The sequence below is a fragment of the Spermophilus citellus genome (genome assembly GCF_964194105.1).
Source record: "Spermophilus citellus genome assembly, chromosome: 19".
Classification (NCBI taxonomy): Eukaryota; Metazoa; Chordata; class Mammalia; order Rodentia; family Sciuridae; genus Spermophilus; species Spermophilus citellus.
Window position 1 is genome coordinate 16499671 of NC_138201.1, and position 21137 is coordinate 16520807.

Consider the following 21137-nt stretch of genomic DNA (forward strand, 5'->3'; position numbering starts at 1 on the left):
ATCTAGATTGAGACTTAGCGAGCTTCTCTCCTGATTTTGATTGTAGCTTATATTTTATCATTCTTTATTCTCTTGACATACTCCTTTAGTAGCGTATGCATTGATCAATGAATGTTTATTAAGCCAGATTGGTATAGGAGCCACTGCACAAGACATTATGGGAATGTTCAAAGGATATGACAGATATATTTCTTTTTTTAAATCCACTTGGCAACTAGGGGAGTTGCTGGAGAGAAGAGAGGCATATACTGAACACTTAACTGGCTAGGCATTTCTATAAACTTAATCCTTTCAGATCTGCCAAGTGTGATTTTTCACTTTTTCAGATGAAGAGACTGTGGGTCAAAAGATAAAATGGGTCAAAAAGTCACAGCTAGCTAAATTTAGAAAGCACAGTGACAGAGCACTTGTGTTGCTCTCAGTGAGAGAGCACTTGTGTAGCATGTACAAGGCCCTGGGTTCCATCCCCAGGACTTGGGGGGGGCCGGTGAGGGGAAAACTAAAATGTATTCAGAAGCGTATTTCTGAATTGTAGCAGTTTTGGCTTAGAACATGTTGAGTTTGAGTGACAGTGTCCCCCAGAAATGTCAGGATGGACTGAGTCCAAGAGAGGGGTGAGTAGTTGGTGTGGTGGTCATCCATGCAGAAAAAGCCATGAGGCCATATGCAGGAAAGAGAGCAGTGGATGAGAAGAACAGAGGGTCTGAGCAGTGAGTGGCCCTGATTTAGAGGATGCAAAACTGGGAAATGGATTGTCATAGGATAGTCTGAAAAATGAAAAGTCCTATATAAACTAAAGGAGGAAGGGCTTTGATGAAGGAGAAGAAGATCAACAATGTCAGAAGTCCAGAGGTCAGAGTTCAGTACAAGGGTCCTTAGGTTTGTGGATGAAAGCATTTGTGGTCCTTGTGAATTCATTTTCTCAAACTAAAGTTTACACAAAAAATTAGAATGGGGGGAGGGTTGCAGTTAGACGCATAACCATGTTGAGGGGCTTTAAGATTATGGAAGATTAAAGAAGTAAAGGCTCTGGTGAGATCCACTTCCACTGTCTGCTACCTCAGCAGGGTCAAGATGAGGAATTTTGGGGAGAGCAGAAGTCTTTGTAAAGTCACATGGTTTCTCCAAGTGGCAGTAGTATAGTCAGTGGTTAGGCTATTGCAAATAAAGTGTCTCTAGAATTCTTTGTTTTATTTCTCAAAAAAATCAATACATTTTATTCTTTTATCTCCATCAGATTGCAAAATTAAAAGCATAACACAGGGCTGAGGCTATAGCTCAGTTGGTAGAAAGCTTTCCTTGCATGCCCAAGGCCCTGGATTCAATCCCCAGCACCAAATACACACAAAAAAAATTGGCAAATCTTACTGTATATTAATTGAATTGTACCTCAATAAAATTGACACAAAAATTTTTTAAAAAAAGAAAAAGTATAACATAAACCCCAAATAGTGTTAGGCTTTATACATTTTTTTTTTTTTAAAGAGAGAGTGAGGGGAGAGAGAGAGAGAGAGAGAATTTTAATATTTATATTTTTAGTTATCGGCGGACACAACATCTTTGTTTGTATGTGGTGCTGAGGATCGAACCCGGGCCGCGCTGCATGCCAGACGGGCGCGCTACCGCTTGAGCCACATCCCCAGCCCGGCTTTATACATTTATGAAGTGTGTCTTGGCCTTTCTTTTCTCCTTTGGAACTTTCTTGATCCATCAAATTTCTGGTGATTACTTCTCAAAACTAGTAAGCTCTCTTGGTGTTTTGGCAAGACTGATCAACTTTGGGGGCAACTGCAATATAACAATGAAAAGACTGAAAATGTATAAGCATTAAAACTTTTATTCTTTGAGACATTAGTAAGAAAAAAGCAGCTCAAGGAAGTTAAATTTGATCTTGGATTTGTTACAAAATCCAAGCATACAAATCTTGAGTAATCCATTTTGGTCAAAGAAACTCTGTGATCCTGCAGCTATGACTGTCACACAAATTGCTTGATTACGCTGGTGATACATTTTCCTTTACCCATTCAGTACCACCAGTGTGTGAATCACTGTGGCAGACACTGGGGAGGTGAGCAGGAGGAAAACATGGCCCCTGTGCTGTGAAAATAGCCCTGAATTTGAAGTTTGAAGACCTGGGACTTATGGCTAATTAAGTGTGCTACCTCAAATAAGTCTTGTGTTTTTGTTTATTTGTTTTGTTTTGTTTTTAGCTTTTTTTTTTCTCTGGGCTTCTAGTGTTCCCACTACTATTAAACGTCTGTGTTTTTCTGAGTCTCTTTTGTAGCATGATTAGGAATTTTAATAAAAGCATTTAGGACTTTCCTCAGAAGGTAGGAGATATCTGTGTCCAAGTTATCTGTTATTGCTACTTTCTTTGTTTTTATCATCATATATCTGCATGGGTTTGTGGGGGGAATCTTTATGAATTTATTAATCAAACTGAATGTCTACAATTTGCAGGATTGTGGGTATTAGAAATGCAAAGACTTAGGACTCTAGGGCTCCACTGCAGTATGAGAGAGATGGGGAGAGAGGAGGAGAGGACAGATATTTGCATTGTAGTGTGCTCAGTGACTAATAAATGTGGAGAGGTGATCATTATTTCAGGAATACTCATTGATTGCTTCCTCTGTGTCTTGATTATATTGTGTGCACTAGGCACTGGGCATTCAGAGAGGAGGAGAAACAGTTGAGAGCGAACAGCCCTGGTTCTTAACTGTTGAAGCCAAAGGTGTCTCATGTTTGCATAGCACCAGATAAACCCCTTTGACTCTGGGCTCCTAGTCTTAAAAACAAAACAAAACAAAAAATTTTTTTTTTTTGTTTTATTTGGGTGTTTTTGTTTTATTCGGATGCTGTGGATTGAACCCAGAGCCTCATGTATGCAAAGTATGTGCTCTTAAGACTGAGCTACATCCCTTCCCCCAGGCTCCTAGTCTTAAGGATCTCTGTTAGCAGTTAGCAGCACCAGGATGCTGTTCTTTAAATTACATGGAGTGAGTTGCTCAAGCAGTCTTTAATCAGGTGCCATGCCTTGAAGATGAGAGTATGGTCTTAGAGTAGGTTGTGCCACTGAACCAGACCCAGAAATGGAAGAGCTCAAATGCAAAGAAAGTTTATTTCTTGCTTACCTAATAGTCAGGGATGGCATCTGGTTGTCTTCCACCTTGTGGCTCCATCATCCTCAAGGGCTTTGCCTTTGTGCTTTAGTTAAGTCTGAGTTGTTACTTTCAAGTAACAACTGGGAGATGGGAAATAGAGCCAGAGTGAAAATAGGTGGAAGATGGAGGCCCAGCCGGTCTCTTAAAGGGCCTGGCTGGAAAGGGACATGTGTTACTACTCCCCCTCAGATTCTTTTGAGAAGAGATGTGCCTTTCTGGCCAGAAAGACTGGAAAATGGTATGCCTGGCTATAAGCATTGAGTATGTCATCAATTTCTGTTGAAGAGAAAGGTCAGTTTTGGATGACAATCTCTGTACCAAAGTGAAATGGTTAAAAAAAAATCTTTCCTGGGCCCTCTTTATCCTGAAGATTATTTATTTTTATCTTTAATCATAAAGAAAATTTTTTTCTAAGCCTCAAATTAGATCTGATTGGAAGAAGATAAGGCGTAACTCTTGCCCTCAAAGATACTAAAAAGTAGTTGTGCAAAAGCCTGTGCGCAGGACACAGGTTGTGTCTATCTTGTCCTCTCCTGTGCTGCCTGCATCTACCATAGGGTTGGTGCATACTAGTTGCGTAAATAACTGTAGGCTGTCAAAATGGGATGTGATGTTTTTGGAAAGATACCAGTGGACTCCATTAAGGATGTTATAAATTAAAACTCAGAGATTATTAGGGAAAGTAGGAGAAAATGAAGCAAGGGTGTGATTCCCCAAGCTCCCCATAGTTATACAAAGCTGTTCGTGTGGAGTAAAGAACTCTGTAGGTATAAAACTCAACCTCTGTTCTTCTGGAGGATTTATTCTGTTCTGGTTACCCGCTGCCAGGAAATAACTGGTGCATACTACTGAGATTTTAAAAAACATTATGTCCCCACATAGGCCCAGAATTCAGGCCTTTGTGAAATCCATACTTTACCAGGTTTGTTAGTCAGCTTGGCATTACTACAACAAAATAACTGAGGCAGCAAACTTTATGAAGAGAAAAGATTTATTTAACTCCCAGTTTTGGAAGTTAAAAGTCCAAGATCAGGGATGGGGTGGGTTGGGGACCCATTTGTTTAGCCTCTTGTGAGGGAAGCAAGTGGTGGCACATTATGGCAGAAGCATGTGCAGGAACGAAAGGTCACATCTTCAACAGGATGAGAGAGCAAGAGAAGGATGGGGCCAATATCAGGCTTTTATAGCAGTGCTGGCAAGGAGTCCCAGGAGAACTGCCGAACTGCCTTAGGAGGGCATGTCCCTCCTAGGAGCCTCCCACTAGGCCCCACCTCCTAAAGATTCCATCACTTCCCACTAATAGCACCCTGAGGACCAGGCCTTTAACACGTGGGCCTTGGAAGGACATTTCACATCAAAGGGCACCAGGTTAGTATGTACATCATTGAGAATTCCTTCTTGGGTTTAGTATGTAGGGGAGATTTCTAATTCATATTCTTTTAGCAGCTTTATTGAGAGAAAGTTCACCTACTATGAAGCCCCCCCCCCACTTTTTTAAAATATTTTTTTTAGTTGTGGTTGGACGCAGTAACTTCATTTTGTTTATTTATTTTTTATATGTGGTGCTGAGGATTGAACCTAAGACCTCACACGTGCTAGGCAAGCGCTCTACTGCTGAACCACAACCCCAGCCTGAAGTTTCCCCTTTTAAAGTATACACATCAGTAGTTTTTAGTATGCCCATAGAGCTGTGCAATCGTCACCATTATCATCACTCCAAAAAGAAACCTCTAGTAGTCATTCTCCATCTGCCTCCTCCCTATACCCCAGCGCTGGGCAACCAAGAATCTACTTTGTGTCTGGGTGAATTTGCCTAGTTTGGACATAAATAGAATCATAGTAAACTAAACTACAAAATAGTGTCAGAACTATTCGAGTTAAAATTTCTCATCCCTAAGTATTGGGCTTTTCCTTCTATTATTATTATTATTATTATTATTATTATTATTATTAAATTTATTTTCCCAATAGAATTTTAGTCCTAAATAATGCTTCTCCTTTCCAATCCTCATCATTTATTACCTGGCCTAAGTGTTGGTGTTCCTGGGAGCCATCCTGGCAGTAGCTTGGGTTCTTAGGAGATAGGTTCCTCCCCTCTCAGAGCAAGGCTTTGACATGGCCCTCATGTACCTGTGACATTTGGACACTTGGGAAGAAGTGAAACTTCGTCTTCTGTACTTGTATTCGAATTAGTTCATAGCATCCTCCCTGTGTCCCAGGGTCCCATTTCAGCAGTAATTCCATAGAGTTAAATCTGGGGTGGAAAAGCCTAGCTTACCAACTGCTCTGCTTCCTTTTCCTTCCCTGTAGGCCTAATCTTGCCCACTGTGATTTCTCTTTCTCCTCAAGTCTATCTTTGATGTCCTCATCTTACCTGGATGAAGAATATTCCCTTATTGGAGGAGCATGGTGACAAACAACCTGTGATTTACTGACTCACAGCTCCCAAGGGAAGGCTTCAGCCTTTGAGCCATCACTCTCTGCCTCCCTCCCCCAACTTGGCATTTGAGTCTCACAGGCAGCGTTGGAGAGAGTTCTTATATCCTGTCACACCTGCTCTAGGTTTAGAGCTCTTCTCCTTCAGCTCCCCAAACCCATTTTTTTTTTTTTTTTTTTGCAGACTCTAAATGAAAAGACACTGGTTATTTACACCAAGCAGCTACCATTAGTGTAACGAGTAACAGTGCATTCTCTGCATTGGTTGTAAATGGCAGTAATATCAGGTCATTAATGAAATGCATATATTCATTTTGCATCTGTAATCTCTGAAACATAAGTTAATCATCTCAGGAGAGAGAGCAGATTTGTCCATGTCTGAATTTGTATTCAGAATCAACTCATCATCTCTTCTCCTAACTTTGATTTCTCTTAGGATCTTGAGGTCTTTGGGGGGCAATGTAGCGTGCATGAACCATGTGGTGCCATAGATTGACAGGTGGCCCAGGCACAGGACATATTGTCTGCTGACTCTGATGGCCCTTGGGGATTTGCTCAGCAGCAGCCAAGTGCAGAGCCCAGATCGTGGAATAAGCAGAGGAAATGTGCTTACAGCTCTCTGGGAGCTTAGTGTCCTCCACTTGGGTGTAATGGCCATTGTTCTTACAAATGCTCTAAAATATTATGTTTCATTTTATGTGTCCTCTATTACCAGAGAAAATGGGAGCTGGCTTTCTGGAATAGAGGATTAGAGCAGGGCCCTGCGGCCGGGCAGCACAGTGCCTTGAAGTCAACCAGTTCTGGTTTTAGATTTGACCACCCAGAGTTATATGACCTGGGGCAGGTTGCTTGAGTCTTTAAGTGGGGAAAAGAGCTATTAATAAGAACTCACACTTGGCACAGTTCTTGACCCAAGGTTTTCCCTCTTAGATTGAATATAGGAAAGAATAAAAGATAGAAAAGGAACTTCTGTTTGGGAGGTAGTGAGGAGCAGCATGCTGTCGTAGGCTTCTTGGGGAATGGCACCTGCTTCTCAGTCCTGGAATGATGGTGTTGGTCCCATGCTTAGTCTTCTCCCTTTCCGGCTGGGCGAAACTGGTTTCCTCGCCATTCCCCTGGTTCACACAGGGTCCCTGCGGTGCCTGCTAACCTAGTCTCTCTGTGTCTAGGAGTGCTCCCACACCTGCACACTGCTGCCCTGCTGTAGGGACACTGTACAACACCAACACACTGGAGTCTTTCAAGACTGCGGATAAGAAGCTCCTTCTGGAACAAGCAGCCGATGAGGTTAGCCATTTTCTGTGGGCCTGGCAGGTAACATGTTTCTGATCGGGCACATGGGTCTGATGCAGAAACTAGTATATAATAAATACTTGAAGATGTTTGCAGGTCTCTGTTTATTTCTCTATAGAGAAATAAATTGCTCCTTCTGTACTGGCAAGAAGATCAGGGAGAAGACTCTGGCTCTCAGCTGGACATAGGCCAGAGGGTGAAAACTCAGGTTTGCTGATTTCCAGTGAGCACTTTGGAGAAGCCTGGCCTCTCCCTGAAAGTTACATTCCTGTGGCTGAATGCATCCAGGTGCTCTGTGCCTTGGTCCCCAGAGAGGCTTGGTCGTCCTGTGCATGACAATGCCATGGGAGGTTAGTTATATAGAATCTCCAGCACCTTCAGGGCTAAAGCTAATCTGCTTCTGATTTATAAGGCCACTGTTGGTCTCTTTGGACTGTATTTGGTCACAGCAGATCAGCTGTAACTCCCATCACCTGCTTTCTCTTCTCTCTTGTCTTTTTGGGACATGATGTTCTCTATACCTGGAATATCTTTCCTTTGCTTCATAGCTGAGTTAAAAGAATTTAAATAGGGATAGAGAGAAAAGAGAGGGACAGTTTATCCCAATCCTCCTTACCACTCTTAATTGAGGGATCTTTACACCAGTGTTAGTAAAAAAAAAAATGTCATCTTTTAAAAAAATTTTATTGGTATGTTGTAATCATACGGAATTGTGGGTTTCATTCTCATATATTTGTATTGCACATAACATAATTTGGTTAAGACCAATAGAGTAGAGGATGGGCACTAGGGGGAGAGAGAGGGAACAGAAAGGCCATGTACTGGACAATGAAATTGAATAAATGTCATCTTGTATCCTGTTGATGGGAATGTTTATTTGTACAGCCTTTATAGAAAATAGTGTGACTATTCCTCAAAACTCTGAAAATAGAACTATCATATGTTCCAGCAATCCCACTTGTGGGTATATACTCTTATAAAGCCCATGTAAATGAAATGACTATATGGAAGAGACATCTGGACTCCCATGTTTATTGTAGCACTGTTCACAATAGCCAGGATGTGGACTCAACTGGGGTGTATATCAATGGCTGAAAGGATTAAGAAAATGTGGTACATAAATATAGTGGAATATTATTCAGCCATAAAAAGAGAGATCCTGTCATTTGCTGTGACATGGGTGGAACTAAGTGATATAGCCAGGCAGAGTATGACAATCACTGCATGTTCTTATCTTATGTGAAAGCTAAAAATGTTGATCTCATAGGAGTAGAGAATAGAAGAGTGGTTACCAGAGGTTGGGAATGGGAGAGGAGAGAGAAAATATAGAGAGGGTGGATTTTAGGTATTAACATGAAGTGAACTGGGAAGAATACATTCTAAGATTCTCTAGCATAATAGGATACTCAGTTTACAACAATTTATTGCATATCTCAAAATAACAAGAAGAAAGGAATTTGAAGGTTCCTGGCAAAGAAATGAATATTACTCTGATTTTATCATTTTCCATTGTATGAATGGCTTGAATCATTACACTATATTCCATAAATATGTATAATAATTGTATGTCAATTAAAAGACTTTTTGAAAGTACCATGCTTAAAACAAAAACAACAATTGTAGGAGAACAAAAAAGAGGGGGTTTCCTATTTTTGTGGGCACAATGGTCAGGGAAGGAAATCTCCCAGCCGGTCCCAAGGCAGGCTTCCCGTACATCCCTCTCAGTGGATGAGGCTCATGACTCAAGTGGTGATGGCTGGTCATTTTTCTGGACCTGTGACCTGACTGCCTCTGGATCTCTTGCCTTGGCTGCACACTTAAAAGAGAACCTCCAAAGAGTTGAGACAGTTCTTAATCTATCAAGGGGAAAAAGTAGGTTGTCTTCACAGGAATCCTACCCCTTGACACTTGACAGGGGCTCAGACTTCTGGCGGTTTACACCTTACCTCCATGTTGGCTCAGGAGAAAGCCAGGGCCGGCTGTTTCAGGTCCAGTTCCTCCAAAGCCATGATGTCAATGGGAAGGGCTTATTTCTCCTTGCTTTTTCCACAGCTGTCCTTGGGGAATGGTTCTTCTGTTGGGGTGACTATTTTGTCCTGCTTAGCAACACAAAGTTTAGCAGCTAATCTTAGCTACTAAAACATCTTGTGACCAGGACCAGCTTTAGCTTCCAAAGTTCTTATGGAGTGTACATAAACTTGTATTTCATTCTCCTTTTCATCTCTCAAGGCAGGATAATCCCAAGTCTGGCTTTGAGAAATCCCCTCACTGTAGTTGAGATCACTTCCTTCGAGAATCCCTGCTGGGTGATGTTACCTACTTCTATGATAGCAAGTCCAGTCTGTTGTTACCTACTTCTATGATAGCAAGTCCTACATGGTGTTGAACTTGTACATTTATGCCTGTCTCTCTCCCGAGATTATGAGCTTCCTGAGGGCAGGGGCTGTGTCTTTTATTTCTGCAACCCTGTTGTAGAAAATAAGTAGGTAGCTACTGAAGGATGTCAGGAATGCACAGGAGTGACCTGGTTGTCTCTTTTGTGCTGAGATTCCCATAGAGGAGATTCTTTGGCTGGAGGAGATGCTTTGGCTGGAGGAGACGCTCCCTTACTTGGCTCAGGAGCATGGCTGACAGGCAGTGTCAAGTGGGCCAGGAAGTAATGACCCTCTTCAGTGCCCAGGATAAGCAGTGCTGGGCCTCAAAACAAGAAGAGCCTGGGGCTTCTCAGTTTCACACTTTGCTTGACAGTGAGAAGCTCAGAGTTGCCGGGCAACCTGTCTTAACGCTTTTCTTTCTTTTGGCAGATCTGGGAATCCATAAAGTCAGGTGCTGCTCTTGAAAACCCTGTACTCCTCAACAAGTTCCTCCTCTTGACATTTGCAGTAAGTAAATAGGCTCCCTGTTGTATTGAGACTGGTGAAATCCCCAGTTCATTCTGGTGGACCAAGAGGACGGGCTGCTCTCTTCTCTCTGAAGGTGTTACCTCGTGTTATTCGTTATAGTTGACAAAGAAGCTCTAATTTGATTAGTGGCCAGATAGTGCTTTATTACAATGCAAAATGAATTCATTCATACTGATCACACTGTTAGTAGTTGCATAGTTTCTATCACACAGTGACCCAACTCCTGTTATTAAGGACATTATGAAGTCAGGCTTAGGGAGCAGTGGTTTCATTATTGCCAACTAACATCTTTGTTAAATACAGTCCTGCAAAGCTTAGTTGCTAGGCCCAGTGTGTTAACTGTCATTATGACAAAATACCTGAGATAATCAACTTATAAGGAGAAAATTTATTTTGGCTCATGGTCACTTGGCCCTGTTGTTGCCTTTGGACCTGTGGCAGCACTCATGGCAGGAGTTTATGGTGGAGAAGCTGCTCATTTCAGGGTGGCTAGGAAGCAAAGAGAGAGACAGGAAAGGAGGGAGGGGGTGTCCCAATATCCCATTCCAGGACACATCCCCAGTAACCTCAGTTTCTTTCACTATGACCCCTCCTAAATCCCCATCACCTGCCAGTGGGCATCACAGTCTGGCAACCAAGGCCTTAACATGTGGGCCTTTGGGGGACACTCCAGATTCAAACTGTAGCACCCCTTAAATAAGGGAAAAGAGCTTCTGGGTTAGAGGAGCTCACATGATGTGGCTTGACTATATAATTTTTTTTTTTTAACAAAGAAAGAACCAGGCATGTTGTCATATGCCTATACTTCAAATGCTCAGAGGGTGAGGCAGGATAATCACAAGTATGAGGCCAATTTGGGCAACATAGCGAGACCTTGTCTCAAAAAAGTTTTTAGATAAAAATTAATAAACAAAGGAAAATGCCTTCTATATATATGATCTAATTTTAAAATACATTAAGGGAAGCCTTGAAGAGGAAAAGGAATCACATGAGGGTAACATCACTGCCTACAGTGAGTAGAGTTAAGGAGCTGGAGGGAAAGACTAGGTCTCAGTGAAGAGGCAAGTTAGGGAAAGGTAAGGGCTGCTTGTAAAGATATTAGCTACGCACACACATGCAAATATGTGTAGAGATGGTCCCTGGCTTTTGATGGTTTGATTAGGATTTTTCAGCCTTGTCTGAAAGTGTATCCATACAACCATTCCCTTTCTCACTTTCAGTACAATGATCAATACTTTGCATGAGGTATGCAATACTTTATGGAAGAGGCTTTGGGTTAGATAATTTGGCCAATTGTAGGCTACTGTAAGTGGTCTGAGCACATTTAGGGTGGACTAGTCTAAGCTGTGATGTAGGTTAGGTATATTAAATGCATGTTTAACCCAGGTGATGTTTTTAACTTATTATGGGTTTACCTAGACATAACCCCATTGTTTATCAAAGAACGTGTGCGCACGCGTGCGTTCATGTTTGTAAGTGTAAGTAAAACTGATTTGTCCTTTATGTTAACTGTATAATGTTCTGTCTAGTATATATTCCATAGACTCCTGTTGTACATTTAGGTTGTTTCTTTTCTTTCCTTTTTTCCAGTGCTGGGGATTGAACACAGGGATACTTTACCACTGAGCTATATCCCCAGCCCTTTTTATTTTATATTTTGAGACAGGGTGTTACTATTGCCGAGACTGGCCTCAAACTTATGATCCTCCTGCCTCAGCCTTCTGAGTTGCTGAGATTATGGTATAGGTGTGTGCCATTAGGTTGTTTCTAATGTTCCCTATTATAAAAAATGCTGTAGGAAGCAATATTGACCATATTGATATATTTTTTTCCTGCTCATTTTATTTACTTAGAGTAAGTTCTTTGCTATGGATGAAGTATGTATCATTACAGCTTCATCTGCTTCTCCTAAATGCCACCTCCCTTTTTTATTGCCCAAGCACAGAGGGAATGGTGGGACCCCAAAGATTATAGCAATGTGTGGTTATCTACAAGGAGCACATTTTCTAATAAGTTATGGTAATCATTTTTCTGTACATTTGATTACTTTTGTAGGTTCTCTACTAGGATAGATTTATTTAAATATTGCTAAATATTTATGTTGTTTTAGTTGAACATTAATACATTTCTCATACCAAGAATTCTCTTTAATAGAACATAGATAACAATTTGCCCTTAATGAGAAAAATAACAGCTCTGACTTAAAGTTTGGAGGCATTTCTCAGAGGTGTTATGTGTGTTGGCCTCACTGCCCTTTCTGAGTGTTCTTAGCCTGATTTACAAAAGAAAAAAAAATTAAATTCTCTTTTAAAATCTTCAGGCTCAAAGAGCCTTATGTTTAATTTAACCAAGGTCCTTTGTATCCTGAAAAGAATCCTAAGAAATTCAAGCTTTTGGCTTTTGAAGCTGACCTGATAAAACTCCTTAGAATGTGTGAGGTCCTTCATCTTGAATTGTTTAACCTTTCGCTAAAGATCAGTTATGACAAATCATTTAAGTACAAAGAAGAGAGAATCATCTCTGGGGGATGTTTTTGCTTTCCTTTCTGCTGTTTTTAAGGCCTCAAAGGACCAGACACTTCATTAATTTCAATTTTTCAGTTTGTTTTGCCATCGTGAAAAGGGAGTTTTTTCTTAGTTGATCAATTAGTGGTAGAGTTAGACACTGTGGAAACTAATTAGTAGACCTTCTTATCTGGAAGCATGTTTATATGTAAATTTATATTTAAAGAGTCATCAGGTATGATTCCATTTGTATGAAAAGCCCAGAACAGACAAATCCATAGAGACAGATGATAGGTTAGTGGTTGTTTGCTAGAGGATAGAGAGGTAGGGGAGTAGAGAGCTTCTACTAGAAGGTACAGAAATGGCTATGGGCTGATGAAAATATTCTAAAATTAGTGGTGATGGTGGTTCAATTTTGTCCAAATTCTAAAAGAAAAAAAAATCCCACTAAAATGGACAGCTTAACATGGTGAATTTTATAGTATATAAATTATTTCTCAATTTTAAAAAGGTCATCTGATGAGCAAAATGGTGCATACCTGAAATCCAAGCAACTTGGGAGGCTGAGGCAGGAGTATCTCAAGTTCAAGTCCAGCCTGGGAAACTTAGCAAGATTCTGTCTCAAAATTAAAAATGAAAAAATCTGTGGGGGTGGCCCGGGGTTATGGCTCAGTGTAGAGCGCTTGCCTAGCATGTGCGAGACGATGGGTTCAATGCTCCACACCACATAAAATAAGTAAAATACAGGTATTCTGTCCAACTACAACTAAAAAATATTAAAAAAAAATAAAAGATCTTGGACTATAGCTCTGTGGTAGAGTAATCCTGGGTTCAATCCCCAGTACCATTGAACAACAAACAAAAAGTCACACCAAGCCACAGTTTTTATTCTTATCAAAATTCAAGAAGAAATATTAACTAGCTAGATAACTGTATTAGTGTCCAGTTGTCACAGATAAGTGAGGAAGCTGCTCAGTACCCATGTAAATCTGGTACTGTACCACGTGAGTGATGCAGGCCCCAAACACTGCAGGAATTCAAAGACAAGAAAGAGCCCAGGTGGGAGCAGTATCAAGGATAGCCTCATGAATCCTCTTCCCTGGGTCAAATCCCCGTCCTTGGGTTGCTTTAACCTGGTGTGGAAATGGCTTAAATCCCAGTGAAGATGAAAACACTTCTACCACTGTTGCTCCTTTGTATTTGAAACTTCAGTGTGACTCTTATGGTTAATCCTGCACACATTTTATCTCTGTTCCGCATAGAAAATGAGCTGCCCGATGGCTGGGCCGAGGTTGATTCATTTTATCAAAATGGCTCATATTTTGCCTTGTACATAGCAAGTGCTTAATTAATAGTTGTTGACTTGAATTTCACCAGCAAGGCATTTCAAAAAGCAATGATATATGGGGCTGGGGATGTGGCTCAAGCGGTAGCGCGCTCGCCTGGCATGTGTGCGGCCCGGGTTCGATCCTCAGCACCACATACCAACAAAGATGTTGTGTCCGACGAGAACTAAAAAAATAAATAAATATTAAAAAAATTCTCTCTCTCTCTCTCTTACTCTCTCTCCTCTATCACTCTCTCTAAAAAAAAAAAAAAAAAAAAAAAAGGCAATGATATGTAGGTTCAGCACCCTTAATCAGAAACTTAAAAAAAATACTCAAGCATCAAAACTTTTTGAATGGTGACATATGATACCACAGATGGAAAATTCCACAACTGACTTTATGTGATGGGCTATAGTCAAAATACAGGCACATTAAAAATATCATATAAAATTACCTTCAGCCTGTGCATAAGATGTATATAAAATATAAGTGAATTTCATGTTTAGACTTGGGTCCCCTCCCCAAGATATCTCATTATGTGTATACAAATACCTCAGTACTTTAAAAAAAAAACCCAAATCCATAATACCACTGGTCCCAATTATTTTATACAAAGAATTTTCTCAGGCATGGGTACAAGAATGACATGGTTTCCTCAATGATGTGCTTAACTTATTTCATTGTGAAGAGAGCTGTATGGGGATTGGCGTTCATTACTCCACCACAGATCCATCAAGTGTGTGTGGTACAGTCATGGAAGCAGCTGAAGTCATGGAAACATAGTTCTCATCCCTCCCCCTTTACCTCTTTTTGTTGTTATTGTTCAAGTGCTTTATCCTTTTCCAAGCTTCAGTTTCTGTCTATAAAATGGGATAATAATAGTTGTCTCTAAGGGTGGTTTGTATTAAAGCATGCCAATGATAATATCAATGACATATTGCACATTTTCTGTTAGCAAGTGATCAATAAAGTAGGTTATGTTTACCGTCACATTATTAGTGTGTACTGTGAGAGGGTACTTGGGATTGTTTATGGAGGGACAGTGCTGGGGATGCAGCCGAGGGCTTTGTGCCTACAAGGCAAGCACTCCACCACTGAACTATATCCTCAGCTGGGAGGGTATTTTGGGATCAAGGCAGAAATTCTGTGTTCTGTTGGGATTTCTGTTGGGATGAGAATATTTGACAAGCGAGGCATATTTTGTGTGCATCGCTTTCCTTTCTTAATTAGCTATGAGACATTACATTATTATATGCATTTCAGTTTAATTATTAGTGCTCTTCTGATATTTTATATGTTTTGTTCTAGGATTTAAAGAAGTACCACTTCTACTATTGGTTTTGCTATCCTGCCCTCTGTCTTCCAGAGAGTATTCCTATTATTCAGGGGCCAGTAGGTTTGGATCAAAGGTTTTCATCAAAACAGGTATTAGCCTATAAAACAAATTCAAATAAAGTTGAGTTTAAGCAAACAGGAACACCTCTGGATGAAGAGGTGGTACTAGAATCCTCCAAAGACCAGATGTATTCACAAATTGTAAAGTCATTTTCTAGAGGTAGAGAACAGTATTCCATGGTATGGAATTACATAGGTGTTCCATGGTATTTGGTGAAAGACTAACCCTGCAGGAAGGAATTATAGGAACATTTTGAAAGGCTGGAAGCATTTATCAAAATGTGGTTTTCGCTTTCAGTGTGGGGAAATATAAAGCAATATCTTTGGGGAAGAAAATCTTTGAAACAAAATATAAGAGCTTCCACCACCCTCACACTAAGTAGCAGAACGTCTCCATCATGCAGAACTAGGCATTGCCATTTAAGGAGGGCATTAGAGATCAGTCCTGAGAAGAGCAATTAAATTAATTAGGCTGGTGGAACACAGACCCCAAACTAGAGAATTTTGATTATTGTTTAAGGCAAAGATTGAATATTAAGATCATTTTAATTCAAGAAGCATATCAGTGACTAAAAGCCTATATTCTGAAGCCATAGAGCAGCTGCTAATGATTATAATAACAGTAATAATAATAATAATAATAATAATTAGAACAAATTCAAGGTTTTACCTGAATTAGTGGTTTTACCTGACTAATTTGTCAAAAAGAAATCTACATTGGGGTAAAAATAATTATGAATGAGATGGACTGCTTGTGGGTATGGGGTTTCTTTTAAGGAGGAGCAAAAATGTTCTGAAATTATCTCAGTGATGGTTGTACAATTCTGTGAACATATTGAAAATAATCATTGAGTTATATATTTTAAATGGACAATTTGTATAGTATATCTTAATAAAGCCATTAAAGATTATGGTAAAATTTATCAGTGGTAGGTTTATGTTCACAGGAAAGATAGAATACTTTGACCATCTCTCTCAGCCTCTGTGATTGACAACTTAGGGAACCACCACACTGTACCATAAAATGTCCCTTTGTTTCCCTAAGACACATCACCATACACATAGAAAGTGTTATGTAAAAGTCAAATGGTGTTATTGGGGGGCACTTTTGTGTTTATTTGCTACAAAAATCCAACAGGGTTTTGGTCAGTCATTTGTAGTCTTTTGGCTTTAAGGTACTTTGTATTTAATATCAGCTTTTAACTCAGAGGTAGATATGTAATTTTCTAGAGAGTAACTTCACATTTTCTGTTTTCAGATTCAAGCCCTTGAGCGGGCATATGATGATCTTTGTCAAACAGAAGGTGTCACAGCCCTACCATACTTCCTAATCAAGTATGATGACAACATGGTGCGAGTTTCCTTGCTTAAGCACTACAGTGATTTCTTCCAAGGTCAAAGGATAAAGGTCAGAGAAACTTTGAGTATTTAGTTATCTGGTTAAAGAAAAAAATCTCAAGTTCATATTATAATAGACTGCTAAAAAACTTAAAATTAGATTTCTTCCACCCTCCAAATGATGTTGTTGAACATTTCTTATATCTGTCCTCTCCTACCCTTACTGTTCTCAAACCAGCTCCTCTTTTACATTGCTCCAGTTCTCTTATAGCTCCCAGTAATTTTGGATTCCTCACTTCCTATTAGTGATAAAGGTATTTCGATTTTCTCTCCTGATGTATTTTACTCCTGTGTTTTCATTTTTATTCTCGGTGCTAACACTGTAGCTCAGGCCCTCCTTTTCTCACTCCTGGATATTTGGAATCTTCTTGCTGCCATCTTGCATGACTCTAATATGGAAAAATCTTCCTCAAACTACTTAAATTCACTCTGTTGTTCAGTGGCCAGAAGCCTAATGGTGACTTCCTTCTGGCTCAGGCTATCTTTCAGTCTCCTACTATTTTCCTCATAAATATTTGCTCCAGCTAATCCTATCTGTTTTTTACCAGACCATCCCTATTGCCACCCAATCAAATATACATAGACCTTTTTCGCGTATCTTCCTTTTCCTCACACACTATCATCTTCCTGAAACATTTCCTGAGAAACTCTTGCTCTCCTTATTGCAGTTCTCCTTTCATATGAAGTGTTCTCATGGGGCTGGCCATGTATGATCTCTCCTTATCTGGACTCACTACACTTATTCCTAATCTGCATTTATAGTACCTTGTCTGGATTCCTTTTCATGCAGTTTTAGACTGTAAGCTCCTGGAGGGCAAGGCCCATGTCTCATGGATCTGTGTCTGCATAGTGTCTAGCATTTGTCTGAGGCCCCCAGTAAAGTTCTTTTGAATGAATGAAACAGTCCTGTGTCTTTTAGAAGCAAGGATAACACTAGTAAACTGTCTTAGCTGTATGGGAGACGGTGAAAGATCCTTGAGTATTGTGAAATGAAGTGGAATAATGTCATAGCCATGTACATATATCAGAGCTAAGAAAAGAGAGTCCCTTAACTGATGGCCCAATTATCCCTTAGCCTAAATTTAGGATGTCCTTTTTTTTTTAATCAGCAGCAGCATTAGCATTTTTCACAGTGAGGACCAAGAATTGAATTTTTATTAAAATTCTTAATTTCTCCAGATGATTTCATAGAACTACAGCTAAATTAGTGGCAATAAGACTAATCACTGATAATTTTCTTTTTTGGTGCTGAGGATTGAACCTAGAGCTTTGCTCATGTAAAGCACACACTTTGCCATAGAGCTAGCCCTAAACCCAAGTGTGAGGTTCTTTTGTGACAGCAGGCAGGGCTTGCTCAAAAGCAGCCATAGGTCAGGTTGAATGTGGTAAATAAATACCCCCCACAAAGTGCCACTCTACCAAAATAATAACAATCTGTAGAGCAGTCTACACTTTGAAAGGGGCTTTTGCAAACTTGATGTTTTTATAATAACTGTGAAATAGGTGTTACAGTGTCTGCATTTTCCATTTGAAGCATAAGAAATTGAAAGTCACCAGAGTCAACAGTCTGCTTCCAAAGCCCCTGTGCTTTCTGCCATCTCTCTTTTACGTCTCTCAGGTGGAGGCTTGACCTTGGGAATCTAAAAGAGATCTATATTTGACACCAGCATTGCCACTGTTAGTTCTGTGATCTTCGGAAAACTACATAACCTGTTCTCACCTTAGTTCTTCTTTTATATGTTACCAACACTACCTCTTTACACACGTTTGTAATGATTAAATATGATAATATAAAATGGCTGGCATGTAGCAAGTGCACAGTATGTATGCACTTCCCCAAAAGCAGCATATTTTTGAAAGACTGAAGAGATCTTGAGGCCTCCTCCTAAGTGCTCTTGGGGATTCACTAGTATCCAACCCTGAGACTCTGCCAATGTCAGGCATAATGCCCTTCACTTTGTTAGAGGTGTATCAGTTGGTTAGAGCCAGGCTTTAGAAAAGCCTGGAATTACTCACTACATATGTTGAGCACCTCCTTCTGGGCTAGAAATCACAAGATATGATTTTAGCTGTTATCACAGAACCTAAGTCTTCTGTGGGAGATGTGGCACTCACTGACTTATGGAAAGTTAACCAAAAGTTTAGGTAATGGAAGAGAAGGGCCATAGAAATGATACTTGGGTTGTTTGTCTAGTAGGGATCACCAGAAGCTGTGTAGACTGATGACCTCATAGGGATTCTCATGGCCTCCCAGCCACAGGCCTGAATGTTCCCTCAGTCCTCTGCAGTGCTGTACACAGGCATGTTCTAACATTTGATTATGTCACTCTTCTTCTTGAAAAACCCTTACTGTGGACTTCAGGATGAAGTTAAAACTTCTTGGGCTGGGGTTGAGGCTCAGTGGCAGAGTGCTTGCCTAGCACATGCAAGGCACTGGATTTGATCCTTAGTACTGCAAACAAAAATGAGCAAATAAAATAAAAGTCATGTTGTCCATCTACAGCTACAAAAAAACGAAAAACAAACCAAAAAAAAAAAAAAAACCCACATGTTATCTTAGAATTCAAAACCTCTTCATATCTGGCTTTTGCCATTACTCTAGCCTTACCCATTGCTCACCTCTTTATATTCCCCAAGATGGAGCCTGTGCCCTGGCTAGTGATGTGCTCTCCAATGCTGCATGCTTTTCCCACCTCTCTGCCATCAGATATCCCTTTCATGTCCATCTCCACATCCCCCTCCTTCTGTCTCTGTCTGGTGCCTTGCTCAACATTCTGATTCATCTCTCCAGGAAGCACCAGCTGACTTTGCTGTTTCAGAGGCCTCTTTTGGGTTCTCCTTCCCAGTACCATCTGAGCTCTGAAGTGCTTGCTGGTTTGCTTATCTGCATGTCCACATCCCTAGCCCTCACCCCCTCCTCTTACCAGTACTTTGATCCCCAAGATGTCACTATTCCTCTCTGAGCTTTGTGTGTTCACACATAAAAGAATGGAGAAATGTTGGAATCCTGCCAGTGTTCTCTCTTTTTCAGTGTATTTTCTCTTCTGGGCAATATCATTGTGTCCACGTCTTCGGTAACCATTTCCTCATGCATGACCCGCTTTGCTACCACCAACCTGAACCTCCCTCCGGACCCCCAAACCACTTTATCTAGCCTTCTGCTGACCTTCTGCAACCCCATGCATTCAACACACACCACCTGAACCAGCCCAAGTCTGGGCAGCACCATCTCAGAATGACAGTGCCTCCTTCCAGTTGCAGGAGCCAGAAATCTGGATCTCCTGCTGGATACCTTTCTGCCTCTCACCACCCCCATATCCACTGGATTTCCTATCTTGAACTTAGTCTGCTGCTTTTGGATTTCTTCTGCCACCACTCCCATCTAATCTACAATCATTTTTCATCTGCGTCACTGTGGTATTTTCCAAATGGGTCTTGTCTGATTTACTTTGGCCTCTTGTTCATTCCTACCTCATCTAAAGTGATCATTGGCAAAGCAGATCGGATCACACCCCACCCCCCCAAATGAAACACCTGATTGCCTTCACTGAACTCTAAGAATAGGAACTAGATTTTTTATTATGGCACACAGAGTCAGTGACTTGGCCCCTGTGTGGATCCATCCTCAAGTTGTACATGTCCCCTGTCACAGGGTCTTTTGCAAGCTCTGTTAGCCTGGAACACCCTTCTCTCTCCTTTCTCTTCTCCCCACCTCCACCACACTCACACCCTTTTTCCCATCAAGGGCTTACTCTTTCTTCAAATTTAAATGTAATCATTATTTTCTTAAGGAAAATCCTTTGACCTCTATTAAAAAGGTTTATTTCTCTTGTTGTGGGCTCTTTAGCACTGTATAACCCTTCTTTGGGGTATTTATTTAGCACACTAGTAATTTTATATCTTCTTGAGCAATCTTTGATTAATTTCTTTTCCCCCATTTAAATGTAAGCTCCCAACTGGGTGAGGTGGTTTACACCTACAATCCCAACTAGGGGGGCTGAGGCAGGAGGATGGCAAATTCATGTTCAGCTTGCAAAACTTAAGCTAGATTTTGTCTCCAAAAATGAAAAAAGCTAGAGATGTGACTCAGTGATAAGAACACCTCCTGGGTTCAATTCCCACTACTGCCAAAAAAAAAAAAAAAAATAAATAAATGTAATTTCTGTCAGGACTCTATCTCTGATCTCCCACCACTACACTTGCGACCTGTGGTGTCGTGCCTGGTGTGTAAAACATGATGGAAGAATGAGTTCAGGTATGAATGAGTTGTGAGGACTGGGGAATTCCATTTTGGAAGCTCCTGAGTCAGTGCCTCCCACACAGTGGGCCTTAAGGAAGTCAAGGCAGCTCTTAGGATGGCTCATTGTAAGTGCTGTCTTTTAACATGAACATTCCATTCTGATGTAGGCCAGGAAGTTTACAAAAACTTTCCCAAATTGTCTATATACCTGAAATTTATGTGCAATGAGTCAGAGAGGTCATTAGTGTTCTCACAGGAGAGAGGCTAGAGGGCAAGTATGTGATCTACAATGGGTAATTTAGTTTTGGGGTCATTGAAACAAATGCATAACCTCTGAGAATTCAGTAGAAGCCATGAATCCCCTGCAGAAAAGACACACCCGCATCCAACTCTACATCTAATGTCAGGACTCACAGAGGGCTGAAACCCATTCATGGGTCCTCTCTGTACCCCTGTCTTGAAGAAGGATGAAGGGAATT

At 40.6% G+C, this 21137-nt stretch overlaps 1 protein-coding gene across 3 annotated transcripts in view; it reads left to right on the plus strand.

Moving 5' to 3' along the window:
• ATG7 (autophagy related 7) overlaps positions 1–21137 on the plus strand; it is a 247491-nt gene that overhangs the window by 21870 nt on the left and 204484 nt on the right. For all 3 annotated transcript variants that reach the window (XM_081276205.1, XM_081276207.1, XM_081276206.1), the window contains exons 4-7: positions 6767–6884; positions 9695–9772; positions 14934–15050; positions 16279–16428. In XM_081276205.1, the coding sequence (XP_081132331.1) occupies positions 6767–6884; positions 9695–9772; positions 14934–15050; positions 16279–16428 (463 nt within the window). The remainder of the gene's footprint in view (positions 1–6766; positions 6885–9694; positions 9773–14933; positions 15051–16278; positions 16429–21137) is intronic.